This window comes from Xenopus laevis, chromosome 3L, assembly GCF_017654675.1.
Source record: "Xenopus laevis strain J_2021 chromosome 3L, Xenopus_laevis_v10.1, whole genome shotgun sequence".
Lineage (NCBI taxonomy): Eukaryota > Metazoa > Chordata > Amphibia > Anura > Pipidae > Xenopus > Xenopus laevis.
Window position 1 is genome coordinate 48,157,520 of NC_054375.1, and position 27,506 is coordinate 48,185,025.

Here is a 27,506-nt window from a genome sequence, read left to right on the forward strand (position 1 = left end):
AACAAAGCATTGTGTATGTTTACCTGTTTTCCCTTAGAGTCTTGGATGGAGAAGAGATTACTTATTTTAGGGTAATGTTCGACGGGGATATTTTGTCACCGTGATAAATTGGCGATGCTGCAGGCAACAAATTTCAACCGGCAATAATCGCAATGCTTAATTTTTCCAAGGTTGCCTCTAGAGCCAGTTTTGGGCGACTTTGCAAGGCATAGGTTTTACCACAGGTGATTTCGATTATCGCCAGTGGAGAAGTATTTTCGGGAGATTTATCACCCGAAGTAGTGCCAATTTACCGCAGACGACAAATCGAACCACCTGACATTAACTCTACATTCTTTCTGTAGTTAGGCAAACTGAGAAAGGAGTAACAATCAGACAGTGCAGTTTGCAATTACATTTACAAATAACTACATTATTGAAAATGTTTATGTAATGCTCATAACTCAAAACAAATCAAAATATTGTTTGGGTGGACATTCCTTTAATAACAATTATATAAATTCCAGTCTATGAAGTGTATATTCACTTATGTACTGCAAGGGCAGCAAGGACTGTCTGGCTTACCTGACATGTAGTAATGCTGTGGATTGCGTGGCATGGTGAGGGATACTTCATGTCTGTACAGAGGAGAGTCTATATAACCGGGGCTAGAAGATCTTCTCTGGCGCAAGTCTATCCCTTCATATATATCCTTTAAAAAGTATAAGACATAGTGACATTATTCACAAATACTACATGTAGAAGAAACATTAGCAACTATGGTAAATGTTTGGGTTAAGGTTACCATTATTTGAAATCAGGGACATCTATAATATATTGCTGGGCTGCACTGATTTTAAGATGATTGCATTTAAATGAACTGCAGCCTTTGTAACAACATTGTCGACAGGCATCCTTGATTTTCACATGATCTGGTCACTCTGAATCGGTGCAGCTTTCCAAAATGACTTTGGAATGCCTTTCTTAATGGAGAACTAAATCTTAACTAAAGTATTAGGCTAAAAATGTTGTACATTATGTTTTGTGCTTCTGTACCAGCCCAAGGCAACCACAGCCCTTTAGCAGTAAAGATCTGTGCCTACAAAGATGCCCCAGTAGCTCCCCATCTTCTTTTCTGCTGATTTACTGCACTTGCTCTGTGCTGATGTCTCTTACTGAGCTTAGGGACCAACTGAAAATATACAGTACACATAGAATATACATGTGGCAATATAAGGCTGATTAGTAGTTAATACAGATAATTACTACATGGCAGCTCAGAAACCATTGCAACTAGCATCACAATCAGTCCTGTAGCAGCAGCTTATATTACAGGCCAACCTCATTTTCTGCTTGATAATTTGCGATGACCCCTAAGCTCAGTTTTTCAGCAGCTGCTCAGAGCCCATTGAGCCTGTGAATGTCGCAGACACTTTCCAAGATGGTGACCTCCTTTAATAAGTCTGAAGTCCTGGATCATTGCAGCTATTGAGAAGCTGAAACTTTAGGCTGGTGCAATAAGTTCTATTTATAAAATATAGCATTTTTAGCCATATTAATTTTTAGGATTTAGTTCCTCTTTAAGCATAAAAAAATATAATAGATTTCCTGGCAACACATCAGCTGCATTAAAGAAGGAGGTTGTGTGTGTGTGTGTGAGTACTGGAAGTATACATTTGAAAGCAGCAGATCTGGGCATTTTTCCTAAGTAAAACCTGTACCTTTCACACTATTGGCAGGAAAAAAGCTAAAGGGGACACAGACCTTCCATGGCAACTTCATCAAGATATTGTTGGTCTACCTCTGCAATTAAGCTTGAATGGAAAGGTATATGTGCCCTTTAATAAATGGTCATGTGATCTAAAACTGCATAAAATGTTTGCAGTGTTTTCATGCCACCATCAACACATCAGACTCCAAATATAAACAGAACAGGAATAGGTAATGTAATGGCCTGCAGCCCTGAATGACGCTGGGAGTAGTAGTGGTGAACAACATCTAGAAGGCTGCAGGTTGGCCATTCATTCCCGGAATAGTGCATGTATTCAATTTAATCACACTAAGTGGATTACAGTCAAACACGAATAGAATGTGCAATGCTATACGTGCAGCGTTTGTACCTCCCCGTAGCTATATCTCTCCAGCATCTCATCGGATGTGTATCTGCTATAAGGCTCGTAAGAAATGAGGTCAGGGCGCTGCACTGCGTAGATTGGTTTGATCTTAGGGAGGGCTGCTAAATCCTTGTAATTTAGAATCTCGTTGTTTACCTTGGCCTAGAAAGAAGAGAGCAGAGGGAAAAAGAACATAGAAAAGTAAAGTGACAGAAGCTCATGTTTACCAAGTGCTGCTAAACCACTGTTTCCCTAAGGGGGAAAGTACTGAACTACATCTTGTTTCTTTATTGAAGAATATTGAGCAAGTTTGAAATGAATGCTCGTCTAACCTAACCTTAATCAAAAATGTGTCCATGCAGGAGAGGTTCCTGGAATAATTTTGTATTTTCACTACATTTGCTGCACTGTGTCTTGTTCATCAGTTTCCATCCTGAAAGTTACACCTCCACTAATAACTCCACAGCTCCTTTATCTTCCCTTTTGTCTGGCTACAGATAACTGATTATCATATCTAATTTCATATTTTAACCTTCTTCATGGAATAGCAGCACTCATTAAATATGGCTATATTTAATGTGTAAGATGTACTACAATTGCAGGAGAAATCCCAATTATAGCAGATAAAACATCCAAAGCCAGAAGAGAAAATGATCCATAAGAAGAAGTCACATTTTGTAGAAATGTTAAAATAGTGCAGTGGCCTAAGGAGGGTTAATGTTACTGCATTTGAGCTGAAAGTCATGTATTCATGGACACCATTAACTAAGAAAAGACTGGCTTTGACACAGTGACGTCAGAAGAAATTAGGGTGTCCCAAAGCAATATCATATGGGGGCCCTTTAAACTTTAGGAATAAGATGTTTTATAGACATTTATTGCAACTGCTTCAGTGAGTGTCACATTGAGCCCCAGATCCCTTGTGGCCAGCCACAGCAGTCACAGGGTCTGCCCCTACTCTAGATATGGTCCTGGGCAACCAGATGGAGTACACATGGAAGCTACATATAGGAGAGAACATATATCATCTCTTTGCAAGTCAATAATCCTACACAGAAACATTTGTGTTGGCTATTGGCTTCCCTTTAAAAGATGCAAATAGACCTGAATTAAAACATCTTCAATGATGAGGAATGTGGGTGACTAATTAAAGGGTAGGATGCTATGATGGCTTATATTTATTTTGGGTGGGTGCTTTAATAATGAAAAGCAAGCTCAGAAAGAATGCAATATTTGTCATTCTGCACTGTGTAATCTGTGGTTGTGCATCTGTTTAATGATGTGGTTTCTGCTATCAGCGCCAGTAAAAATGTGACCCACTACCACCCACCCCCTCTGCAAAAAAAGAGCTGCCGCATCATGTTTAATTCATTTTTTTCCTTGCTTCCCAGATGCAGCAGTTTCAACCTAATTCACTGGTCGATAGATTAAATTTTCACACGCATCAGTCATATAAAGAAGGACAGAAATCAAAAAGGACACTTGGGCCTGAATGAGTGAGAAATGTTGGAATCGGAAAAGTACGTAATATATATATATTATGGCCAACATCTTCAAGTGTGTTGGGTAGAATACAAAAATATTTTCAGTTGCACATGTTGGTAAATTCAGATGGTGATTGTCCTGCTGTATGTCTACGATCATCTGAATTCATTCAGGACTTAATAGCACTGGACTTATGCTTCAGAGCTCCAAGTTCATGCATTTAATTAGCTTTACCGGATATTAAATTTGAACCTCATTTTAATTGCTTTTTATATTACAGGAAGAAATGTCACATTGTTATAGTAGATTAGTGGTCCCTAACCAGTGGCTCACGAGCAACATGTTGCTCACCAACTCCTTGGATGTTGCTCCCAGTGGCCTCAAAGCAGTTGTTTATTTTTGAGTTCCTGACTTGGAGGCAAGTTTTGGTTGCATAAAAACCAGGTGTATTGCCAAACAGTCTCATGTAGTCTGCCAGTCCATATAGGGGCTAACAAAGAGCCAATCACAGCCCTTATTTTGCATCCCCAGGGACTTTTTTCATACTTGTGTTGCTCCCCAACTCTTTTTATATTTGAATGTGGCTCACATGTATAAAAGGTTTGGGACACCTGTAGTAGATGATGCAGACCCATACTTAGCAGCACAGGAACCTACTTTTACATCCCTACCCAAAAGTTAAGAACCCCTATAAATAACAGGTGCACACAGACTGTGATATGGATCTTACGCAGTAACAGAGCTTGAAGCTTGTATTTGCCTTTGGTTACTTGTTACTTACACATATAACACGATTGGGTGAGCCAATACTAGATCCTGGAGGGGAGATGGAAGTCTCAGATGCCCTTCTGTACTGTGAAGAGAGAAAAGGTAATTGGCACACCCATTCCACCTTTAACTTTAGTGGTACAGTCAGCACCAAAAACCAGTTCACATAGGGAAGTTCTAGTGGGGATGGATATCAAGTGGGGATAAGACGGTGAACAGTTAAAAGAAGAGGTGGATCCAGCAAACATATCATTTCATTTCGTATATTAGTTACTTTTCAATAATAAACGATAGCTTGTATCATTTACTGGTCTGCCATATGAAATAAAAAATCTTATCGGTAAAAAGATGTGGAACAAATGTAGTTATGGTTTACATAGTCTTTTGGGGGGTTCACTAAATTCCAAATGCAAAAATCACGAATCATTTGGAATTTATTATACCCCGGGGATTGAAAAGTCTGAATCTGAAAATCCGGCATCTCAGACCTGTCGAGGTTGCATATAAGTCAATGAGAGAAGTCCGAATGATTTTTTGAAGTGCAATACTCCGAAGTTTTCAGGTGAAAATTCCAAAAAATCGTGAAAATGTAATAATAAATAAGCGTAAAAAGAAATCGAGTGGATTTGATTAGAGTTTTGTAGCAGAAAATATTGAGATAAAATCGAACTTTGATAAATAATCCCTTTAGTGTATTTTGGAGGGTCCTAGATTTTCTAATGGGATTATTTTATTATATGGCCAAAAAATAGGGATGCACCAAATCCACTATTATGGATTCGGCCGAACCCCCTAATCCTTTGCGAAAGACTCAGCTGAATACTGAATCCTAATTTGCATATAAAATTAGGAGTGGGAAGGAGAAAACATTTTTTACTTCCTTGTTTTGTGACAAAAAGTCATGCCAGTTCCTTTCCCGCCACTAATTTGCTTTAGGTTGGGTCCGGCAGAAGGATTTGGCCAAACCTGAATCCTGCTGAAAAAGGCCAAATCCTGGCCGAATCCCGAACCAAATCCTGGATTCGGTGCATCCCTACCAAAAAATAAAACAGAGAAAGCTAACTGCTAATTGGTAGCTGTGGGTTCATGGAAAAAAGTTAACCCAAGTAAGTAAATAACAATGTATTTTATTCACACTGGGGTTGCATAGTCCAGTAGAATATATATAGTTTATGGAACCCCTAAACTATACATTTAGAATATAAACCTCTACAGCTGCACCATCCTATTAACATCCTATATATATATATATATATATATATATATATATATATATATATATATATATATATATATATATATATTTATATATATATATATATATATATATATATATATATATATATATATATATATATATATATATATATATATATATATATATATTGGAGAAACTGGATGTCCCCATTGTCATACAAGATAAAATGATTGGAGCCAGCTTTGCTGTGCCACTTTACTCACTTTGAGCTTCTTCTCTGCACGAGCTGCCTGTTTACAGATTGGATGCCACACTTCAGAGCCTGGAGAGAAATTCAGCATTTTAGCTGGTATAATTGCATGGAGATAGTCACAACTGCTAGAATGGAGCAGAAGCACCAACACAAAAGAAACACTGAATACAAAAAGGGATTCACATGGATTTAACTTGGCAGAAAATCTCTTTTAAGACTATAGTAGAATGAAGAAAAAAAGGTACTTTGTGGCGAATCACTTCATAATGTGAAAATGTTTGCACAGAACAAATACATTCCCTTAGACTGCTGGAAGATAATGGGGGTATTTAATGCAGACATGAGAAGGTCACCTTGAATATGAAGATGGCTCTGAGCTCTCTAGGGAATCCCTGATAATTGCTCTGTCTAGTTCTTCATGCTTCCGGCATCGAAAGCATCAATCAGTATTAGCATCTTAAATTGCACTGATGTTACCCACACAGGGAAGTCGTATACTTCTTCAAACATCGCTAACAATCTTGTCTCCTTGAATATTCATGCTAGAGAAAGAGCGGGTACATCCCAGCTACTCATATTTTGTTGATCTACACGTGTTCCAACATGAATATCACTTTAATGCTGTCTGCACTTGGGTCTACGGATGCCTTCGGCCTCATTGCTTGTGCATGTTACACACACACAGCTATTCCTTCTGTTTTCATCTCCGACACCTTGATTACATTTGCATCAAATGCTTGAGACTGATAAAGGAGATGACATTGGTTCTAAGAAAAGCCTTCCAACACACACACACATACTGTAGGACCCGCACTTCAAAGGGGTTGTTCACCTTTACATTAACTTTTAGTATGAATTAGAGAATGCTATTCTGAAACAATGTGCAATTTATGTTCATTTTTTGTTATTTTATTATTTGTGGTTTTTGAATTAGCTGCTTTTTGTTCAGAATCTCTCCAGAGTGGAATTTCAGCAGCTATCTGGTTGCTAGGGTCCAATTTAGCCTAAAAGAATATAAGGGCCTGAATAGAAGGTAATACATAGTAACAATAGCAATAATATTGTATCCTCGCAGAGCAATCATTTTTTTTGGCTGCTGGGGTCAGCAACCCGCATTTGAAAGCTGCAAATAAATCATGAAGGCCAATTGAAAACTTGCCATTCTATAACATACTGAAAGTTAACCTGAAATTAAAGCACCCCCTTAATTCTCCTATATATTGTATCAAAGTGAAAACCATGATTTGTAAGCAATGCATTTACAGCACTGTCTTGCACTATGCTTTGATGACACCCCTTCCTGCCTTTGGCTTCACATCATCATCATTTAATGGAACAAAAGTGAATCTAACTTACTGTATGTGTTTTGGTCTTTTTGTAGATGAAGTATACCCCAGTGGAACGGGTATCTGTATTTCATTGTGTAGCTGAGTAGTCGAAAAGTATGCTAAGGATACATTACTTGTGATTTATGTCAAGCTGTGTGTTATAGGTTAAGGGGTTTGCTCTTCTATTTATTGTTGGCAGTTCCATGGAAGATAAGCACAGTAGGAGTGAGAATAGACAGCACATTGTGATTTTGACTATATTTTGACTTCCTGTCATACACTGCCACAGTGCATATTTACATATAATATAAACTTCAGATATATTCAGATACATTCTTCTCTTGTGTATACAAGGAAAGAAGGAAGCATTGTAGCAGTGTCTGGGAGGAAACAGGACAGGCATCCCCTTGCAGCAATAAGCAATAGGTTTCCTTCTGAAAAAGAAGATAATAATTACTGAATAATTCCTGTTCCCTAAAGCATTTGTATCATGGAATGTCGGGAGGTAATGATAGCAATGATTTAGTAAGCTGGGAAATATTATATCACATTGTACAGGGAGGGACACGGAACAATTAATTTCAAATAACTGTATGGATTTATAGACCAAATGTCACCAGGAACAAAGTGAAAACATTCTATGTTGTATTCTTATTTGGCAAAAGCATATAGAATGGTGAGAACATAGTCCAGAAGAGGGCACTAGAGTTATTTCTCTGGCACTACCCTGGCATAATAAGGCCGACACTCATACTGGAACAGTAGATGAACTCAAACACAAGCTGCGCTTCCATACATAACATTCTGTAGCATCAGCAACTGTGTGCATAAAAGATTCTATCTCAAAGTTTATTTGTGCTATTTTTCTTCTCAATTTCCTCTTGCAATTAATCATTTTTGCTTCCAGGGTACTCTCTGTGACCTCAGCCTATAAGCAAAGTTATAGTTGAAATACAGATAACTACCAAATCAAATAGGAGAACCTTACAAAGTACACCAGGGTGACTTATGAACTGGTGCTAGGGCAAAATAAGATCAGTAACAGTTGCTTAATATTTTGGTTGTCACATATGATACTCAGAGACCACTCAAGAGGCTAGTGTTTTATGGAGGACAATGTCCAAAGCTAATGATGTTTACAGGGTTGGACTGTTATTTCTGGCATTAGAATATCCACACATGTTGCTTCTAGAAGAAAAAGGAATAAAGACTACAGGCTGCCGAAGGCTGGCAAATGACACAGTGCACCATTTTTCCTGGGTTTTCCTGGCATTCCCAACATCGGTTCTGCTGAATCATGGCAAATGGTCACACATTATATACAGTATAAGGGGTAAAGGCAGAATCCCTAAACAGTAAGGAATAAAAAGAAGGGTTTTCTTCTTGGCCCATCATGATAGTTATAACGATCATAGCAGGATGCAGAGTACTAAAGGTACTACAGGTTTGGGACCTGTTATCCAGAATGCTCGGGACCTGGGGTTTTCCGGGTAATGGATCTTTCTGTAATTTTGATCTTACTAGAAAATCATTGTAAACATTAAATAAAGCCAATAGGCTGGGTTTGCTTCCAATGAGGCTTAATTATATCTTAGTTGGGATCAAGAACAATGTACTGTTTTATTATTACTGAGAAAAAGAAAATCATTTTGAATAATTTTGATTATTTGGATAAAATGCAGTATTGTGGGTTCCATAATTTGGAAATTTCTGCATAATGGGTTTTCGGATAATGGATCCCATACCTGTATAAGTACTTCTTGCACCTGGATGACTGGTAAATGCATCATATGAAGGAATGTCCTGCAGTTTATTTCATTATGCACTGTATGTATGTGTGTTTTCCATAAATGAATGGTTCCACTGTGTATTCTTCAGATAAAATCTACAAGACCAATCTGAACATGCACCAAAGGCTTTCTACATATAACTCTATCACATTGCCTCTTCCACAGTTCTCCTGCCCTTCCTGATTGCTCCGGTGGTATCACTATGATGTCACTAGAAAAAAATAATGTAGCGGATATGGTTCACAGTTTCATATAATTAAAAAAAACATAGGAAATGGGACATACTGTAATATACTAGGGTAGAAGTAAGTGTACCAAATCAAAAGCTCTCTATAGATTTGCATTCCATTATGATTAACACGACGTTCATCTGTTTTCTGCAAGCTTTTGATTGGTTAGGGTGCTCACCCCTTAGAAAAGTAGTTAACTAAACTTAACCACTTAAAGCAATTGTTGGAATTCAGACAAATTGGTACTTCTGTTAAAGCAGGAAATACTTTGTAAATATGCCACAGCCCTATAAACTGTCCTGGTGGTCTGAAAACTTAATAAACCTGCCTCCTAATATTCTAAATATCAGGTATCCCAAAAACTCTGTCTCCAGTTGTCAAGGAGCTCCTGTCTAACAGCCTATGGTGCGACATTTATTAGAATTATTATTAAATAGATGTCTCCCCTTCTTGTGCCAAGGCTTCTATATACATTACCTGTCAGGTACATTTCTTCTCCCTCCGAGAACATCTGCTGGCAGCGGACACAGCGAGCACACGTGGGGTGATAGTGTTTGCCGCCTGCCTGAAAGAAGCAATAAAGGAACATTTACAAAACCCGGATCCTACACTGGCTTTCATTTCATGCATCCCCCCCCCCTTTTTAATGTGCCTTAACTATTTCAGTCTGTTCTCTGCTTGTGGCGATAAAAGAATATTGCTTTGTATTAAGTTTAATGTACCTTTGACAGAAAATGGATTATGAAAGCATTTTACATTTTCTTTCTTGGTCTCCGTTTAAAAAAACAAAAAAAAGAAAATTATAGCAAATCTCAACTATTCAGGACAGGGGTTCATTTATCATTGTATCTGCATAGTGCAAAAATGGAATGTTTTTATCCACAGTGCAACATTGTCCCCATAATTCTAGCATAGTGCCTGCATCTGTGTTGCGGCATTTTCTTAGTTAACGGGAGTACAAATGTGGGTGCCAGGTGTGATTTATTAGGATCAAATCAGTTATAGGGGCGAACCACAAAGAGAGTGCTGAAAATAACAAGAACTCTCAGCAGGTGTTAATTCCAGAGCTTCCTTGTGTCCGTGTTCTTCTCACTCTGTACAATGCTCCAAGAGATGTTAGTACTGTCGGAACCTGCTGATATTATCCACTCTTATCAGGACTTATGGTTACTGCATCAATGATTTTTCACTCCCTCTCTCTCTAAGGTAAATATTGTAAGAATACATTGACCTATGCCAAATGGTAAAATGTACTATACAGGGCTAAAGATGAGGACCAGTGCAAAAGGGTCATCGTGAACACTATACATTGCTATCACATTCTGTACTGCTCTGTCTCTGCTGTGTATGCATGACACCAGTCTCAAGGTCACAGTGGCTGCCTTGAGGTTCTGAAGGGCTTTATTTCCAACCCATTGCTTCCATGCTGCTCAGGCTGATTTCCTTCAATTATGGCTACATGTGACATGAACATGATGCTGGCAGGGATGAAAAAGAGCTCAGGCAAATTTAAAATCGGTTGTTTTTTTTTTTTAAATCTCAGAATTTTTTTTAAAATTGAGCTACTGGGAAAACATTACCTTGATTTGGGTTCATGTGTTTTCTTTAGAGCTTTGTCTGTTTAGAGCAAGCAACTAGACCCCTGCAGCTGTATACGTGATCTGCTTCTATGTGGCCTGACTGCAGCATCCACTGTTGTGGTCACTCAGTAAATAATGAAAATGGAAATACTGAAATGTTTAATGTGGAATGGCACCAACAGTGGTGGCCATGTCTAAGATCTGGCCTCAATGAGCCCGGCTCATTAAAAATTGAGCAAACAAAAAATACCCAACCTATCTCCAAGATGTTGGATTACTTTAGGAGAGAATTTCTCCACATCTTGCCGATCCCTTATTGAGTCGGAGACTGGGTCCAAATAAATTAGCTCTCCTTAGCCATCTTGCAATGTACAACTTGGGGATACCTAGGAACCTCAAAATATCTATTATTCCGCTGCTCACAGCAAAGAGAAAAAGAGGATAGGAACCCTTTAGGCTTAAAATTTAGGCACAAAGCAGTTCCCTACGCTTCCATTATAAAACGTAAAGCTACACCAATTGTCACATTATACCTTTGAATTAAATCAACAAACAAACATTTGGAACAAAGAGCAAATAAATATAAAAACAATATCATTTTTCAAACATCTTTATCTTGCTGAAGCATCCATTTGCTTTTCTATGAGAGGTAGAAACAGAGCCTGTATGACTCTTCCAGCATCCTCTGCTGCTATAAGGAGCCCATGAATGACTTTTGGAGCAGCAGAAATAATGACAAGAAAGGCAACATGCATTTGTCCAAGAAATACCAGAGGACCGGCTGCAGACAATAGCTGTTTGGGGAGCTACAGATTTGGCCGGGCTCTGGTACTTCATAGACAACGCCGTTAAAAGGGACATTAAAATCCTTTTACAATACATATATATCACTTTCTGTAATAGCTGAATTGCTCGTGTCCTTTAATGCGCTTGATTATAAACATGTTGAACAGCTGTTCCTCATGGCAGTGGCTGTTTGCTGTTTCATCTTTATAGCAGACAGCTGGGGAATGAGTTGTACAACTTTGTCATAGTTCCCCTTACGTGGCCCTCTTTCAGCAATTATTTTGAACCTGCTCAGCTAGTCCTTGGGTAAAGTATGACACCAAGAATGATGTGCGTCCTGCTGTTTCTTGTCAAGGAGGTGGTTGTTGTACTGGATGGCAAATACTATGATGGGCCAGATTATAGATTGTACATGATAACCTACTGTAATGTTAATGTATGTAGATTTGGGATAAAGGAAGCAGCAGGCATCACAAGCCATAATAACACTTACCATTGAACCAAAACATTTAACTACTTAAGACTGGTCATAACTGCCGTACCTCCAGGACTCTGCCGCTGATGTATTTGTTGCACGTTTCACATTTGATGCCAAACTGAGCATGATAATCCGATTCACAATAAGGCACGCCATCTCTGCAGGAAAGAAGAACACAGCTGGTAAAAACACCCTGTCCACTGATATTATTCAATCACCAGCAACATCCTACAATTGATTCCCTTATAGACACAAACATAGCGGATGTCTCGCCTATTTCTGCTGAATAAGCCACAGCATATTGCTGGCTACCAAAGTAATAAGCACAAATGCGTTGTCAGTGGAGTCAGCTGAGCATTTCAATGCTAGATTTATTATGTTGGTTTTAAAATTGCTTTTAACATATGTCCATGTCTCTCTGATTTCTAATATATGCCCATGTCTCTCTGATATTTACACTGATTTACTAATAAGGCATCTGTTCTTTGCAGTTTGTGTTTGTGTCTGCTGGGTATATATATATTTATATTTAGCTATTCCTCCCAACTTTCCCAACAGGAAAATAAGGATTCTAAGCCAGCCCCTTGATCCACCCTGGCCACACCTAGTTACTTTCATTCATGACCCCAACGTACACCAAAATATACCCACTTTCAATGTAATCAGTTATGTTTCAGATCCCTAAGGGTAAATGTGCGGGAAGGATAAATGTTGTTTTTTTTCTCTGAAAAGTGCACCACACATATTTGGGTGAAAATTAATTTTATTAAAGGGGACCCGTCACCCCAAAATAATATTCCAAATACTATTTTATCAAGTTAGTCAAGCAAAATAAACTTTAATTACACTATATAAACTATTTGAATCTTGTTTCCTTTGGTCTAGGAATTCATAATTATAGCAAACAGGCAGGAGCCATTTTGTGGACACTGTTATTAAGGCAAGCCTTTTATCATCTCAGAATCTTGTTTGTGCACCAGAATGGGGGACCCGATGTCCATCCCCATGCACTGGCTACACAATTAAATGGTAAAGAGAGAGGGAGAATGTGGGGAGAGCAGTGACATCTAGTAAGTGCTGAATGGAAAGTGAAAGTAAATAGAGGAGGGGCAGACAATATTTGATTGACAGCTGAGATTTTTAAACAAGTTTACAACAGCTATGAATGCTTTAGCAAAAAAAGAATTTGGATTTCATGTTTAATTTGAAAATTACTTTTATTATACAGCTTTTTATGTCTGGGTGACAGGTGTGCTTCTGTTAGAATCCCTTAAAAGAAGCTGTTTTGTGATATAGATTTTTTGCTGTTCAATCAATATAGCCTCCAGTGCCTTGGCCAGCTCCATCAGTTCTCCAATGCTGTAGGCAACCACCTGCACTGCCTTCTCTGTGCAGTAGGAGTCATTTAGAAATGAGTATACATGGCACATAAAAATGAGGTTACACTAAAGCACTATGCCCCATTTGTAATAAAAGTCACTACGTTTGCCCAGTAAACCATACCAACCAATAAGACGTTTGCTTTTGAACAGGTAAATTCTACCTGTTGATTGGTTGCTATGGGTTACTGAACCTGGGCAAACTTGATGCCTTTTATTACATAACCCCATAAGGTTCTTGCTGCACAAAGAAGACAGTTGGGACAGAGACCAGTGTCATTTCTACAGCATGGCAGGTAGGACTACCTGAGGCACACATGGGGCAGTGGAGGTTATATCTTTTGAACATTGAACAAAAGATTTGACTCTATATTGAATAAAATCTCACAGAATCCTTCATAAGAAGATTCTGCTGTCAAAGTGACCACAAGGTGGCACTCTTGTTTCAATTTCATTACATTAGCAGTGGAAAAACTGATAATATCTTGAAAACTAGCAAAAATAATTAATGAAGGTAGAGCAAATTGCTTATAAGTGTGCTTTGAGCAATTTTGCATTCATTTAATAGGGACATTGAACTTCAAAGGGAAAAGGAATCTCACAATTTCTCTCCAGATTTCCCATAGATTTTCAACAGGTTTTTCAAGGGAAAACAAGACATCTTTGTCATATAACAGAATATAGCATCTGTTTAAAACATAAGATAGAATTATAGCAGAACAATTGCAAAATACTCTTTAACATATAAGGGAGTGTATTTCTTATACTTATAAGGACTAATATCAATGATTTGGGGTATTCACTTTTTTTTTTGTACTTGTCTAAAAACTGATTTAATCTGCCTGCTATCAAATATTGTAATTTTCTGTTGTGCGGAGCTATAAAATAAATTGGTTAGTTTAAAACGAAATCCTAAATTCAGTGTATCCCTAGCATAAACCTCTCATTACAATTTATATACTGCTAAATCCTACCAAGCCTTTTCCTCAGAGATTCTTAACCTAGAGTTTTCACCCTAAAAATAAGTAAAATAAGTATTATTACTTCCTTCTCAAACATGGTAACTTACTTGCTAATATATTCTCCAGTCAGGACAATGCCACACGTCTGACACTTGAAGCAACTGACGTGCCACTGTTTTTCCAGCGCTAGCAGGGACTGGCCATGTTTAATCTCCTCTTTACACCCTGCACAGTCTGTATATATAAAAAAAAAATACACCATCATGGAAAACGTTCAGCTGCCCTGATAATGGCTACAGACACACAATAAAAACACATTAGTAGAAAAGATGTTAATTAAAGATAGCATCAAACAAATACAGCCTTATTCCTTGTGACTCCATAATGCAGGCAGCAGAAGCGGAGCCCAACAAAAATGATTTATGGTGCTTGCACTTAGCTCTCACATTCCAGGCAACATGTGGCCGCTATAGGATAGTAATATGTAACCTTAATATACATCTCACTCTGGGATTTCTATATAGTGTACGATGTGTATCTTGTCATAAACAGCTGATTGCACAAAAAGACTGGGAACGCTGTGGAAAGGCCTTTACAGTAAGGAATGTGCTTCTATCACGGTATGAAGCTTTATCTGCAATTCCTACAAAATATGTTCTGGCAGTCCTGTATGCTGAGAATATAATAAACAATACCTGACGCCAAGGAAAAAAGGCAATGCTGTCTCATGGCTAAGCGTACATATTCTGTCCCATTTGTCACTAACAGAAGCATTTCCACAGGACTGGTTTTCTTACCACTGTCTTCAATGTTGTGTCACTCCCCATTTTGTACTTGTCTGTGCTACTGAATAATTCCATAATAATTCCATGCATCTGACACAGCCGCAAGCAGGTCTCAGTCGCTTGCTTCCCCCTGAGCATCTTGCCTGAGGAGCAGCTATTGCAACATGGACACGGATACCACTGTCTCTACTGATGCAATGTCTGAGTGATAGACTATTACCCAATCACTACATCAGTTTATTCAATTAAACAAACTTGAAAATTTAATCCAAAAATGAACAATGAAATATTAATTCATGTACATGGCAAAGATGCCAATAATGAAAAGGCTGTAAATGTTATTATTATGCTACACAATTTTAAATTTGGCTTTACTTTTCATTTAAGGAATCCTGATGTAGCCTACGGTGGACTATGTTCAATATTAAAAATCGTGCTGATAATTCTCTTTCAGCATTATACTACTGGAGAGTGAGTCCAAAAATATATTTGTGTTTGCATTAAACCGGTGACCTTCTAGTTGCTGGGAAGTTACAACTCCCATAATTCTCAGCCAGAAATGGAATGACAGGGCAACCATGTGGGTGTGTTGAGAGAGACAGAAGGTGGAAGAGTGAATAATACTGAGCCAAACAGGAATGGAAGGAAAACCTTGAGAGAGAACAAGAGACAAAGAGAGAAAGGAGGGTGCTACAAGACGCAAATGAAGAGAGAAAGGAAAGAGAATTCCTTCAATATACGGAATCATTTCTCAGATGTAGTTATTTGCTCAGAGAGAAAATGCAGGACGAGACACAGATTAAGAGAGACAGGAAACAGGAAAACTCTGTGCCAAGAGAATATATAGTATCGTTTCTTAAAACGAAGAGAGAATGCAGAATGAAGGGAGGGTGCAGAGGGTGATAGAAAGACGGGTGGGGGAGGAGAAAAACACAGGGACACACAGGGGGCATGATCTCATTTACTGGATTTATTCTCCTGCCTCCTCCCAGCCTCTGAGCCCTGTAATGGCCACTGTTTCACGCTCCAACGCCTGCTGACAGCATAGCAATGGATTCTGATACTACCTATGCTCTACATATGTTCTGTCGGCAAGGCAGCCAGGGAATCGGCACTATTCTTGTGCTTCTGCCTAGATCATATTTTTGGGTAGCCGGTACAGCAGCAGTGGAAGGGGGTGGAGGGGGGTAGCTCTCCAAATAGATTAGGACTAGAAAGCAAAAACCTTCATCAGCCAAGCCAGAAATTGGTGTAAGCTTTTATCTCCCACATGCAGAGGTGCCATGGTATACATAATAAAGTCCCGGCTGTATGCCATTTACTATACGCAATCTGCTCTCCAAGGTGCTGAACGTCAAGGTTACTACAGAAATGATGTAAGCCAGACAGCCAACTGGAGGCCTATAAAGCGATAAAATGCCCCTCACTTTGTCCACCGGCTTTGCACATTTCTTTTATATATAAAAAAGCCCACAGACTGTATCTCTAAACTGAAAAAGTTGGACATTCCTAGTGTAACTCAATGGTCTTCTGCCTGTAATGAACTATAACTCCCAGAATAACTTGGTAGACTGCAGCTGATTTAGGATCTATAAGGTTGCACCTTCAACAGCAGAGGTAGTGGGACTTGAGTTGTAGGCACATGACTCAGTATTATTTACTATGGGAGTAGACACGTTCACTTTGGGCATTTGTTTTCTTAAATGTTTTGCCGTTGATTTTCACGCTCTAATTTTTTTTAAAAACGAGTTTGCATGTAATTAGCATACAGATAACGTGTAAATCTGAACAAAGGGGTTATATATCGATTTTAATTCAGGCAAGCAGAAATATGCTTTCGCAATGTGTTTTCACAATAACAATTGCCCCTGCAGCTATGTGAAGTTTGGCGTAAACATAAAATGAATTAATTGTTTCTGACTCATTTGTATATCAGCAAAGTGTATTTTTTTCTCATAATTCATGGTAGCAGTGTTATCTGTTATTAACTGGTAGAGGAACTTATTGCCCCTCCTCCAGATTTTTTTAAAACTCGTTCAGTGCTCTTAGGGGTTCTGAGCTAAACAAAAAGCGACCATACACAGAAGGACTTTCTTAACTAAATTGGAAGCAGATTGTCCCATGTAGAGAACCAACAATATTACCTTCCTGGTCTATATTTGATTGTGGCTTGTTTAAATAATGATCAGGGTGGGTGGAAAATACTCTTGGACAAGAACCAAATTTAAACCTTGGCCACTGTTTGTTTGCAGTAAACGGCCGACAGGATATTACTCGCTCCAGGGTGATGCAATTGTTATATTGAGTGTTGGCTGATTTGGCCCATCATATTGGTGGCCTACCAGTGCATTACAGGGTGTCTGTGGCAGTTCCTGTTACCCCCATGTCAGATAACACCACACCCTGTGCACAATTGGACTGGAGGGGTCAGCTAGGACAGAAAGATCCTGCACTGTAAGAGTTGGAGGTCCTGTTGAAACACTGAAGCTATAAGGCTAATGGTACCATGGACCCCTACCACCTCCTACAAATAAAAATGGGAAACTTGGGATGTGGTAGGAGGCAAGCCTTATTAGCCGGCTTAAAAGTTCCTCTTTCCCCCCATGTCAGATAACACCACACCCTGTGCACAATTGGACTGGAGGGGTCAGCTAGGACAGAAAGATCCTGCACTGTAAGAGTTGGAGGTCCTGCTGAAACACTGAAGCTATAAGGCTAATGGTACCATGGACCCCTACCACCTCCTACAAATATAAATGGGAAACTTGGGATGTGGTAAGAGGCAAGCCTTATTAGCCGGCTTAAAAGTTCCTCTGAGGTTAGGTTCTTATTCTCAGCACACGTAGACTCACTTAGGTAGACAAGGTCCACACATCATTGCAGTCTAGGGCTCATTTGGCAATATATATTGCTGCCCATATTAGTCAAAAGAGTTCCAAAAACATACTGCCTTTTAGCAGCTGCCTGAACATAGACGAGAGCTGTGAACTAAGAAGTTAGCCTTAGATCTAGTGCAGCACAGAGCTGACTCATTGCCTGTGTATAAATGAAAGCAGAGAAGCAGCCCAACCACTGGCCTTTGCTTGCTCCTGTGTCTGCATGGTTGGTTCCAGGATCAATACACAATACACATATATACTATTTTTCCATCAAAGGCCTTTTAGTCGCTTTCCCACAAATACAGTATTCATAAATACATACAGTATAATGCAAGTTAAGTAGCAGATTGTCTCCAAAATTTCTTCCTGGAAGGGAAATTACAGCTAAATCTGGCATGCAACTGACAGTAAGAAAATGCAATCTCAAGACTATAATTGCGAAAATGTTTCCTCTAACTTACGACTTGGACCATGAATCTTGATGGGCTTGTCACTGACTAAAGAGTGGGAACAGTTCTGACACACACAGTCTTTGCCTCTGAAGGTCACCTTGTCTCCAATGGGAAAAGGCTTCCTATAGGAAAGAGAGAAATATCAAAAAATTCTTAGCATGCAACAGTATTTATCAAATGGCTTCACCTGGATAATGAGGTACAGTGTATACAGTTAGAGACAAAATACTGGTTGTTTACAGGTGTCCCTGCTTATTTGTTTTATTTGAATAAAAATCAGTTCTGATTTTATATCTATTTTATGAATGTTTATTATATAAGGGAGCCTCAATGACAGGTATTGTATATTATGGGCAGGTTTCTTGATCCGGGATTCACAACACTGTGAAAGTGCCTTGGGGCACCTGAAGTGTTGAAAAGCCAGGCAGGTTGTGTGAGTCGACTCGGATTCATTGCAGCATTCCTGCTGCAGAACGAGACAGATACTTAAGGGGCAGATGAAAAACGGAACATATTCTTTTTTATTAGAATGTATTTTTTATCTTTATCAGATATATTACTGTATCTTATAAGCATGAGAATGTAAAAATACTTACACTCATTCGTCACTTGATGGATTACCATTATTAGTGCAGGCATTAATCTGGGTTATCAACCTGGAGATGAACTACAATTCCCATAAACCCTGAAAGAGCGAAAGCTTGGGATTGTAGTTCAGACACAAACGGAGGTGAGCGCTTAAAGAGCGGTATTGCAGAGGATGTAACATGAAGATTTTACATTCATCAATGAAATGATGCTTTCTTCTAGTTTGCATTAGGCTGTAGATGATGAATGAGTACAAGCATGTTTCTGTTGGCATTTCCTGTGTTTAGAGAGCGTCTATGCATATTTAATACCAAAAGTGCTTAAGCTCATGCTAAACGATCCACTAAGCAACCATGTTGAATTTAAAGGGATCCTAACGGCTACATCAAGTCACACAATAGGTAGCTTATATTTATGTGGAATATGCCACTGTCACAGGTCTAATGTTGCTTAAGATAAACAATACATATTTATCATTTTTTGGTGCCATTTCTAGTCTGTACTAAATGATATCAAATGCCTTTGATTACCTGGATAAAGATGTTATTTGTTTGAACCAAGTCATGATAACTGTGGCAAATTCAATACCCTTCTGACTAAGCATGAGATTTTGATTGGTTACACTGATCATCCTGTATAAAGTCCCAGAGAACATTGCCTTGGCATTCTACAGGATCAGGGGCGATCCTGGCCCCTCTGCCACCTGAGGCAGCAGCAGTTGCTGCTGCCCCCCCCCCTGAAATTCCCTCTTAAAGTACCAGGAGCAGCATTTTTGCTGCCCCTGGTACTTAGCAGGGCGCTGCCGCCTGAGGCGACAGCCTCAACTTGCCTCATTGGCGAAGCACCCCTGTACAGGATTCATATATGGGGCTATCTAAAGCTGGCCATAGATGCAAAGATCCGATCGTACGAATCAATGTACGATCGGACTTTCCCATCTCCCGACCCGCCACTAACCATTCAGATCAAAGTCTTACCAGTCAGATTAGTTAAAGAACAGATCAGCAATGTTCTGCCCCTGACAGCAATCGTACGATATCTATGTCCGACCAAAGCTAGTGACAGTCTCCCACTGAAAATCGTACGATCGGCAATACACGCAGAGATATTATCGGCAGCCGACAGAAATTTTCTAACCTGTCCGATCGACCAAATGACCGATCTCCGCCGGACGAAAAATGTCGGGACTCTCCACACACGGTTCGAAAATCGTACGAATCCTCGATTCGTACGATCAGATCTTTGCGTCTATGGCCAGCTTTAAGCAACTATAATATTTTCATCCGTTTATAATCCAATAAAAATCAAATTAACCTGGTGAATAATCACGGGGGAACCCAAAACATTACCTCCATTGCTGCTTAATTTTGTTCATAACGTACAAAACTTAGATTGTACATTAGATTTTCATGGAGATATTCAGTAGTCCGTCCAATTTCAACTGTGGCAACATTTAACTCCAAAGTGTACAAAAATGTTTTTGTGAATTTCATACACAGTATAATCCAATAATATTCCTTAATCCAATTTCAGTTTACTCCAATTTTGTGAATATAGGAAAGAATATGAAATTCACAAAAGCTTTACTACTATTTCAAGAGCACAGCACTTTTGTACCATCTGGTGTGAAATGTTCCAAAGTTGGTGTTTTTTTAGCATCAGTAATAACACAGAATTCAAAAAGATGGAGTAAAACTAGGGAATTGCTTTAGTCCAAATTGTTTAAAATATTTTGATATTTGGAGGAATAAATAAAAGATGTTCAGACAAACACAAGTTATAACGAAAATACACCACTAGCCCAAGTGGTCTCCCACCTGTATGCAACCATTTCATTGGGTGCTATAACAAGACTTGTGATTTGTGAATGCTCTGCAGCAAGTAGATGCCAGGGACATGGGCAATAAGCCAATTATCATATCTGAAGTTATATGCTGCTTTCATGTGGCCCTATCTGATGTCTAATAAAACAAGGCCAAATTGTGTATGGACAGCTTTATATGCCTACAATGCATATTTATTAGAGTAAATTCAGTAGAAATACCTGGCCCAGTGTGAACAGACTCTCCTCCCACTGGCCCCCTTGCTACCTGCTTGTGCCTCTAGTTTAAGAAGCAGAGAGGCTTGGGGATGGGGGCTATGATATAGGCTAATTGTGTGTTTTCGGCAGAGAAACCCTGATCTGGTGCCATCAAGCAGGCAGATTTTGGTTTTAAGACACAGAATTATGCATAGTCATACTGAAATCTACCCGAATAAAGGCCTCTTGAGCGTGGGGTTTGCTGCCTGGTAGTTACATCACTGATTCCAATAATACAGTATTCCATAGCCTCTTTAGTATAGTGACCCCAGCAAAAATTTTAGAAATGGTGGAATTCCTGCTTGGTTGGGGGTTAACCTTAGGAAGAAATCTAATAGGCATACACTCTCCCTTCTGTTTAACTTAATGAATCATTACCAAGACTGGCACTTTACCATGGCATCTAATCAAATATGTGCTTTCATTTCTCTACCTGTAGCTGGCTGTCCCAAGCTAATCACTGATATTCTGCTATGGGCACTGCCCGGGCACATATTTTTTGTTGGTAAATGGAACAAGGTAAGGAAATTCACACACTCCTCCTATTGTTATGAAAATGAAAAATGTCTCATTATAACATCCCTGTAATGATTAGAGCACATGGTTGATGCAGACTTCTCCCACAGCTCTGAACTTCATACACAGATTTCAGGAGCCAAAATGTACAAACAGATCAGCACAAACAAGATATCCAAAGGTAAATATGTGCTCTGCCCTGGACAAATGAGTCTAGGAGGTCCTTAAATTGGAATGAGGATAGAATTTATTGGGGTTTGATTTCCTAGCTGGGAGTTGTTAAGAACAGCTGTTTTCTAGAGGGACCTAAAATAGATGCCAGCACAGCTGCATTCCCAGCCTCTCCCCACTCAATGCTTTACTAATCACAATCCTGTTAGGGAGAAGCACTACTGCTAGCCAAAGCTATGTGTCATCTACCACATTCACTTCTTTGCTACAAAACTCAAAATATACTCAAGCAGAAAAGCATTTTCATAGCAAGTGCTTACTCTAGTTTTTTCTCATGCAATTGCTGTACATTTTGGCAAAATTTTACAGATATCAAAATCACTATATATTTATATACTATATTTACTTTGATTGGTCTTGCCAGTCATGAAAAATAGGTAACACTGAAGGCTACAGGATTGTTTACACTTGGACTGCATGGAGTCATAGTATAACTTTTGTGTGCTTTGTCCAACTCCTAAAATATATTGTTTCTCTGTTGGGTCTTTCAGGTGATGCAGATAATTTCTGATTAAAGGGTGGTGTAGCCACTGATAAGCCTGGGTGCAGTATGTGGATCCCCCCCTCCCCATGGACTTGCGCTCACTGCCCTCTGGATATGCGCTTTGAAAAATTTCCCCTGCCCTGCTGCCCGTGATATGCTTACTGCGGCTCTGGCCTACCCTGGTGTATTTGCACCCCTGTAGTTATGGCACTGACCCCCTTCCTCTGAACCAGTCCACTCCTGCACAGGCCTGCTTTCCCCACTTCCAGGCTGCACTATTTGAGCACCTCACACCTTCTCCATAACCCTTTGGAAAATGTAAAGCAGCACAGTTGCATTGGTGCCCCCATGTTTGGCTGCGTAACATCTGGTGTTCAGTCTCCATGGTCATAATCAGGTCAGCTTCCAAAACACATATTACAGCTCAGCAAATACTACAAGGGAGCCTGGGCACCAGAAGAACAATTTGGTTTCGATAGAAATATTCAGCTGGGTACCCCCCATAATCACCTTTACCGTAATGCGGCGCCTACTGCAATTGTGTACAATTCCCCAAAGTGGATGCAACTGCTCATGTACTTTGCCACAAATCGGGCACCGTTGTGCTAAATATGTTTTATAATCTGCCTAGCAACATTTCCAGTGTTCACAGAGTGAGTGATGTCTGCGCCTGATTCTTTAGGCACAAATGTGCTGCACCTACTGACGCAGGGTGCAAAGTGAACCCGGGATCTACTGCCTAGTCAGAGGGTAGAGGTAGCTCCAGGGATCCAGTGGGTCAATAAGAGGTCCAGCATTTGGAACAGAAGGCAGGAAGAGGAAGGTCTGATCAGTGCCGAACAGAACTATACAGAAGTTTAAGAGATATCTCACCGGGGGGAAAAGCACTGCATTTGCAGACGTCCTAAGGAGAAATGATTCCTTCAAAATAATTATTGCTCAGTAATCTAATCAGTCATTCTACTATTTTAATGAAAATGTGGGCACTGGAGTCCAAAGTTTCATCACACTTATGGATCAGATAGCCCACAAAAGAACAACTAGGATGGCAGCTGCCACTGATACGACTAAAGCTAAGCAAGCAAATAAATTAGGCTCCATATAAAAAAACAACAATGTCATTATATTTAACTTAATATTTATAGAAACAGAAACTGCAGATATATACCCTTCATCTGCTGAACAGCATGTCTACCAGAGAACACTGTACCATATGTCTTAAAAAGCAATCAAGACCTTGTCATATCTGTGTCTATATTTGCTAACACTTGCTATTTCATATCTGTAGTTATAAATAGCATTATTGGCTGTTCTCCACAGCCTTAGAAACAAGATACTAAAAAGAAGGCAGTGTTATGTACATATATGAATATATATATACTGTGTATGTGTGTATGTAAATGTGCAGTGTAATCCATGGTATCATGAATTTATCTGAATAGCAATACCCACCCTAGAGCTGGAATGCATTTATAGAGGCAGCTGCCAGCATTCCCAGTTACGAAATGTAAACGGCCGGACCAAAGTGAAGACAAGTTCTGCAATAATTCAAATATTAAAGGGTCGCACAAACAAAAAGTCTTAATGGAAAATGATATCATCTGTTTGGTTGCTACTATTTTCCCAGAGATATGTTGCAACGATTATGCAGGTTGAGTGAGTATTTGGGGCTACAAAGGTATGAAGAAGGGAAGAAGTCTTCTATATTTGGGAGGTACTGATGGGAGGAGATGCTAGTATATAGAGTGGGTGCATATGGTTACAGAAGGTTATGGTGGTAGAAGATGACTTCAGTGTGTTTGGGTGAGAAACTTTCCAAGTTTAGCTAGAAAACAACTAACTTGGAATGCTAAGATATTCTTCAACTGGTACTGTTTCCTAATGGAAAATAGATTATTGGCAATTTCTGTTTATAATATGCCCTATGCTGAAGTCAAAAGTTGCCAAGAAAGGGGCATAGGCCTCATGGTAGGGGCATGGGGTTGAGTGGAAATATATAATTTACTTAGGAAGCACAACTTGTTCAGGAGGGTAATAGATATTCAGAATAATCGACCCACCACTTCCCTCTACCTGGCGTTATAGGCTATAGATATATAAATGATGGTAAGGGGTCAATGGAGTTCTTCATGTCCTGCTGGGTTTCAGTGGGAAACCTCATTCCCTCTCTTTATCAATGGTCTATGGGTTATTTTTCAGGAGTCACTCCAAATTAAATGACTGGAAGTCTGTAATAATAGAGGGTAAAGGTTTATTACACGACTCCCTGGATTAGTGAGAAAATGTTGTTATTTTTTTTTAGGGATGCATCAAATCCAGTGTCAAAATTGCTCTTTTTCAGGCTTCTGATATGGCAAAATCCTGATGCAAATCCAAACCCAAATTTCATATGTTTTTAAAACCTAGGATAACAAGTGACAATTGCTTTTTTGGAGGTTGCCGTTGGAGGAACTTGCTTAAATCTAAGAAAATTAGGATTAGAATTTAGTTTTGTATTCATCCCCATGTTTTGTGGAGTATTCTGTATTTTGCTGAATCCAAACATTATGGATCCAATATGGCTCTAGTTTTATTAATGGTTTATAAACAGAGCAAGTCAATATCATTCTTGACAAATGCATTTTTACAAATACTTAAAAGCTTACAAAATGAAAAATACATCAATAAACATTAGCAATTTACTTCTAACACTGTGTCTTTAACTGGTTCCTATTTACAAGCCCTAAAACAAACTCTTGCCTCTAAGGGCTCTTACAGACGGGTGTTTTTAGCTGCGCTCCCCTGCGTTCCGGTTTCCTGCGGCTGAACGCATGAAACCAGAACGCAGGGGAGCGAAGCTAAAAACGCTCCTCTGTAAGAGCCCTAAATGATTCAGGGTTTGTTCCTTAGCCAAGCAGGTCAGTGATGCATTTTAGCCAGCAGGGTTATCAAGCCAGTTGCTTTTTCCAAAAAGCCCATGACTCATTAAGTTTAAGGTTCATTATAAGCAATTTAATTTGATAAGTGACCCTGTTTTTTTAAGTTAAAAAATAATTTTGGTGCCAGAGTGCCACAGTAAAATGGATAAGCCACCCAATGAGAGAATATCTTTCAATTTTACTTTATTAGAAATCTGAATTGTAGTCCCTGATAGGGTTGCCACCTCACCCCTTTAAAACAGAACACATATGGAATCCACAGCCTGCATGGCTTATTTGCAATTCATTTAAATGCATGCAACAGACTGAACTGATTTATGTGCAGCAATGCATTATGCATCTAAATGAATTGTTAATTTGCCATGCAGGCTGTGGATTCCTATACGTTATCGGTTTTGGTGTCAACTATAGGCCCTAAACTCATTAGTCTAATTTTGTTCATTTTCCATCTGAAAAATGCTAAATGCGCTGTGGTTTTTCGAATACCTGCAAATGCTGCACACAAAGCATTTGGGGTGATACGTCCGTCCAAGGGCAGAAATGACTTCCCCTGTGATGAAGTCTCGGCAGCTGTCACAGCGGGTTCCATAGAGCTGCTGGTAATCCCTCGTACAGATATACTCTCCGTTCTTAAAGAAGAAGCCAGACTGGGCCAGATCACAATTACAAACTGTTGGCAAAGAGAAAAAAAAAGAGAGCTCACATTTGGTTTACTGAAAAACCATACCATTTACATTATATTACTGAGATCAGTTAAATTAAGTTACACTACAGGAAAACAAATGCAAAATAAATATTTAATTTCCCATCTCCCCATTTATATGCGCAAACTGTGTAGCAATGCAGCTACCATTTTAAAGGGCCATGCTACCTTGATCTTCCTTATGGATTTACCTTAGGGAAATATTAACAACTGAGTGAATATTTTTTCATTACTTCTTTAAAGCTAACATTCTGTCTTTTATGTGATGGTTATTCTGTACGAGACACAGTGGCAACTTAATAAATCAATAGCTTCCTTAATGACATATCACAGGGCTCCTATTGTGTTAATATTTTCGTGTGAGGTCCATAGGTTATCTAGTTTCACTACGGCCCTTAACAAGTACTTTCGAGAAATATTTCCAAATCAAGTCTTTTGACAAACACCGGGCACAATCTAAACAGAGTAAAATGATTGCCTTGCTTGGTGTATTGGCCCTGGGCAGTTTATTTTTTATATAGTAACATACACCTCATGTTAATACCTGCGCTAAACTCTTAACTCCACAAAATTATGTCCATTTCACTGCAAAAAGACACCTGTGACCCCCTTCATGCTATTGCTCCTAGACTTGGCGTATCTCAGAATATTTATTTGTAAAACTCTGTCCATTTTGAGCGTTTTTTTCCATGATATATGGCAAAACCGCTTAGACAGTCTCAAGGGGTTAATAGGGAAGACACTTTAAATCAATAAAAGCTGGTAAAGCAAAGAATAGGAAGTGATGAATATGAAAGATTACAGCTCAAAGACCCCCCTTGATGCAATAAAAGACGGAGAGCCTGCTGTACAGATCAGGCTCGATTTATTGCTCCCTGCATCTGGCAGTGTGATTCAGGATTCTGTGTTATAGACACCAGCACAGGGCTGTGTGATGCCTACAGTACATCAAATACACTCACTTACATCAGGCTTAATTATAGTACACGTCAGTGAATTCTTATTCAGATCATTGGTGCTAAGACACCATTAATTAATCATTGTCAAGTATGTCGAATTTGAGACTCTCCAGTTGCTGGGAAACAGTTCCCAGCATCCCTTGTAAGATTTTAGTGGACTGAAAAAAAGGCTTTATTTAAAAACTTTATACAGAACCAACATACAGAAATATTTACGGGGGGCATTAGTACCGGCATGCAAAGGGGTGCAAAGCTGTGATAAAACTGAATTGTCCCCATTAAGTCCTACAGTAATTGCCTGTAATTTGCAGGTGCTCTCACAGGTCAAGCAATTATCGTTTGGAAACGATTGCTGATGAATTTCGATTTGGCGACAGAACTAATGGAACTGCTTAGTGTGCCATTACCTTTAAAGACATTACCTAGTTCCATAGAAATAAAGTGTAATTAACAATTATGTCCTGATGTTCGGCAACCCTTTCCTGATACATCTACCTGTGCAAATATAAATATGCTGAGAAGGAATATACATTATAACATTACATATAATATAGGATTATTTACAAATAATTCTTTAAACC

At 39.0% G+C, this 27,506-nt stretch overlaps 1 protein-coding gene across 9 annotated transcripts in view; it reads right to left on the reverse strand.

The window, feature by feature from the left end:
- Nucleotides 1–27,506, reverse strand: part of ablim3.L (actin binding LIM protein family member 3 L homeolog) — a 125,547-nt gene that overhangs the window by 21,620 nt on the left and 76,421 nt on the right. For 6 of the 9 annotated variants that reach the window (XM_018252152.2, XM_018252151.2, XM_041586199.1 and 3 more), the window contains exons 3-11: nucleotides 25,750–25,933; nucleotides 18,456–18,568; nucleotides 14,438–14,564; nucleotides 12,054–12,147; nucleotides 9,623–9,710; nucleotides 5,808–5,866; nucleotides 4,360–4,431; nucleotides 2,100–2,255; nucleotides 565–691 (exon numbers count right to left, since the gene is read on the reverse strand). In XM_018252152.2, coding sequence (XP_018107641.1) covers nucleotides 565–691; nucleotides 2,100–2,255; nucleotides 4,360–4,431; nucleotides 5,808–5,866; nucleotides 9,623–9,710; nucleotides 12,054–12,147; nucleotides 14,438–14,564; nucleotides 18,456–18,568; nucleotides 25,750–25,933 — 1,020 coding nt within the window. The remainder of the gene's footprint in view (nucleotides 1–564; nucleotides 692–2,099; nucleotides 2,256–4,359; nucleotides 4,432–5,807; nucleotides 5,867–9,622; nucleotides 9,711–12,053; nucleotides 12,148–14,437; nucleotides 14,565–18,455; nucleotides 18,569–25,749; nucleotides 25,934–27,506) is intronic. The other 3 variants (XM_018252155.2, XM_041586201.1, XM_041586200.1) reach the window with 1 other exon arrangement.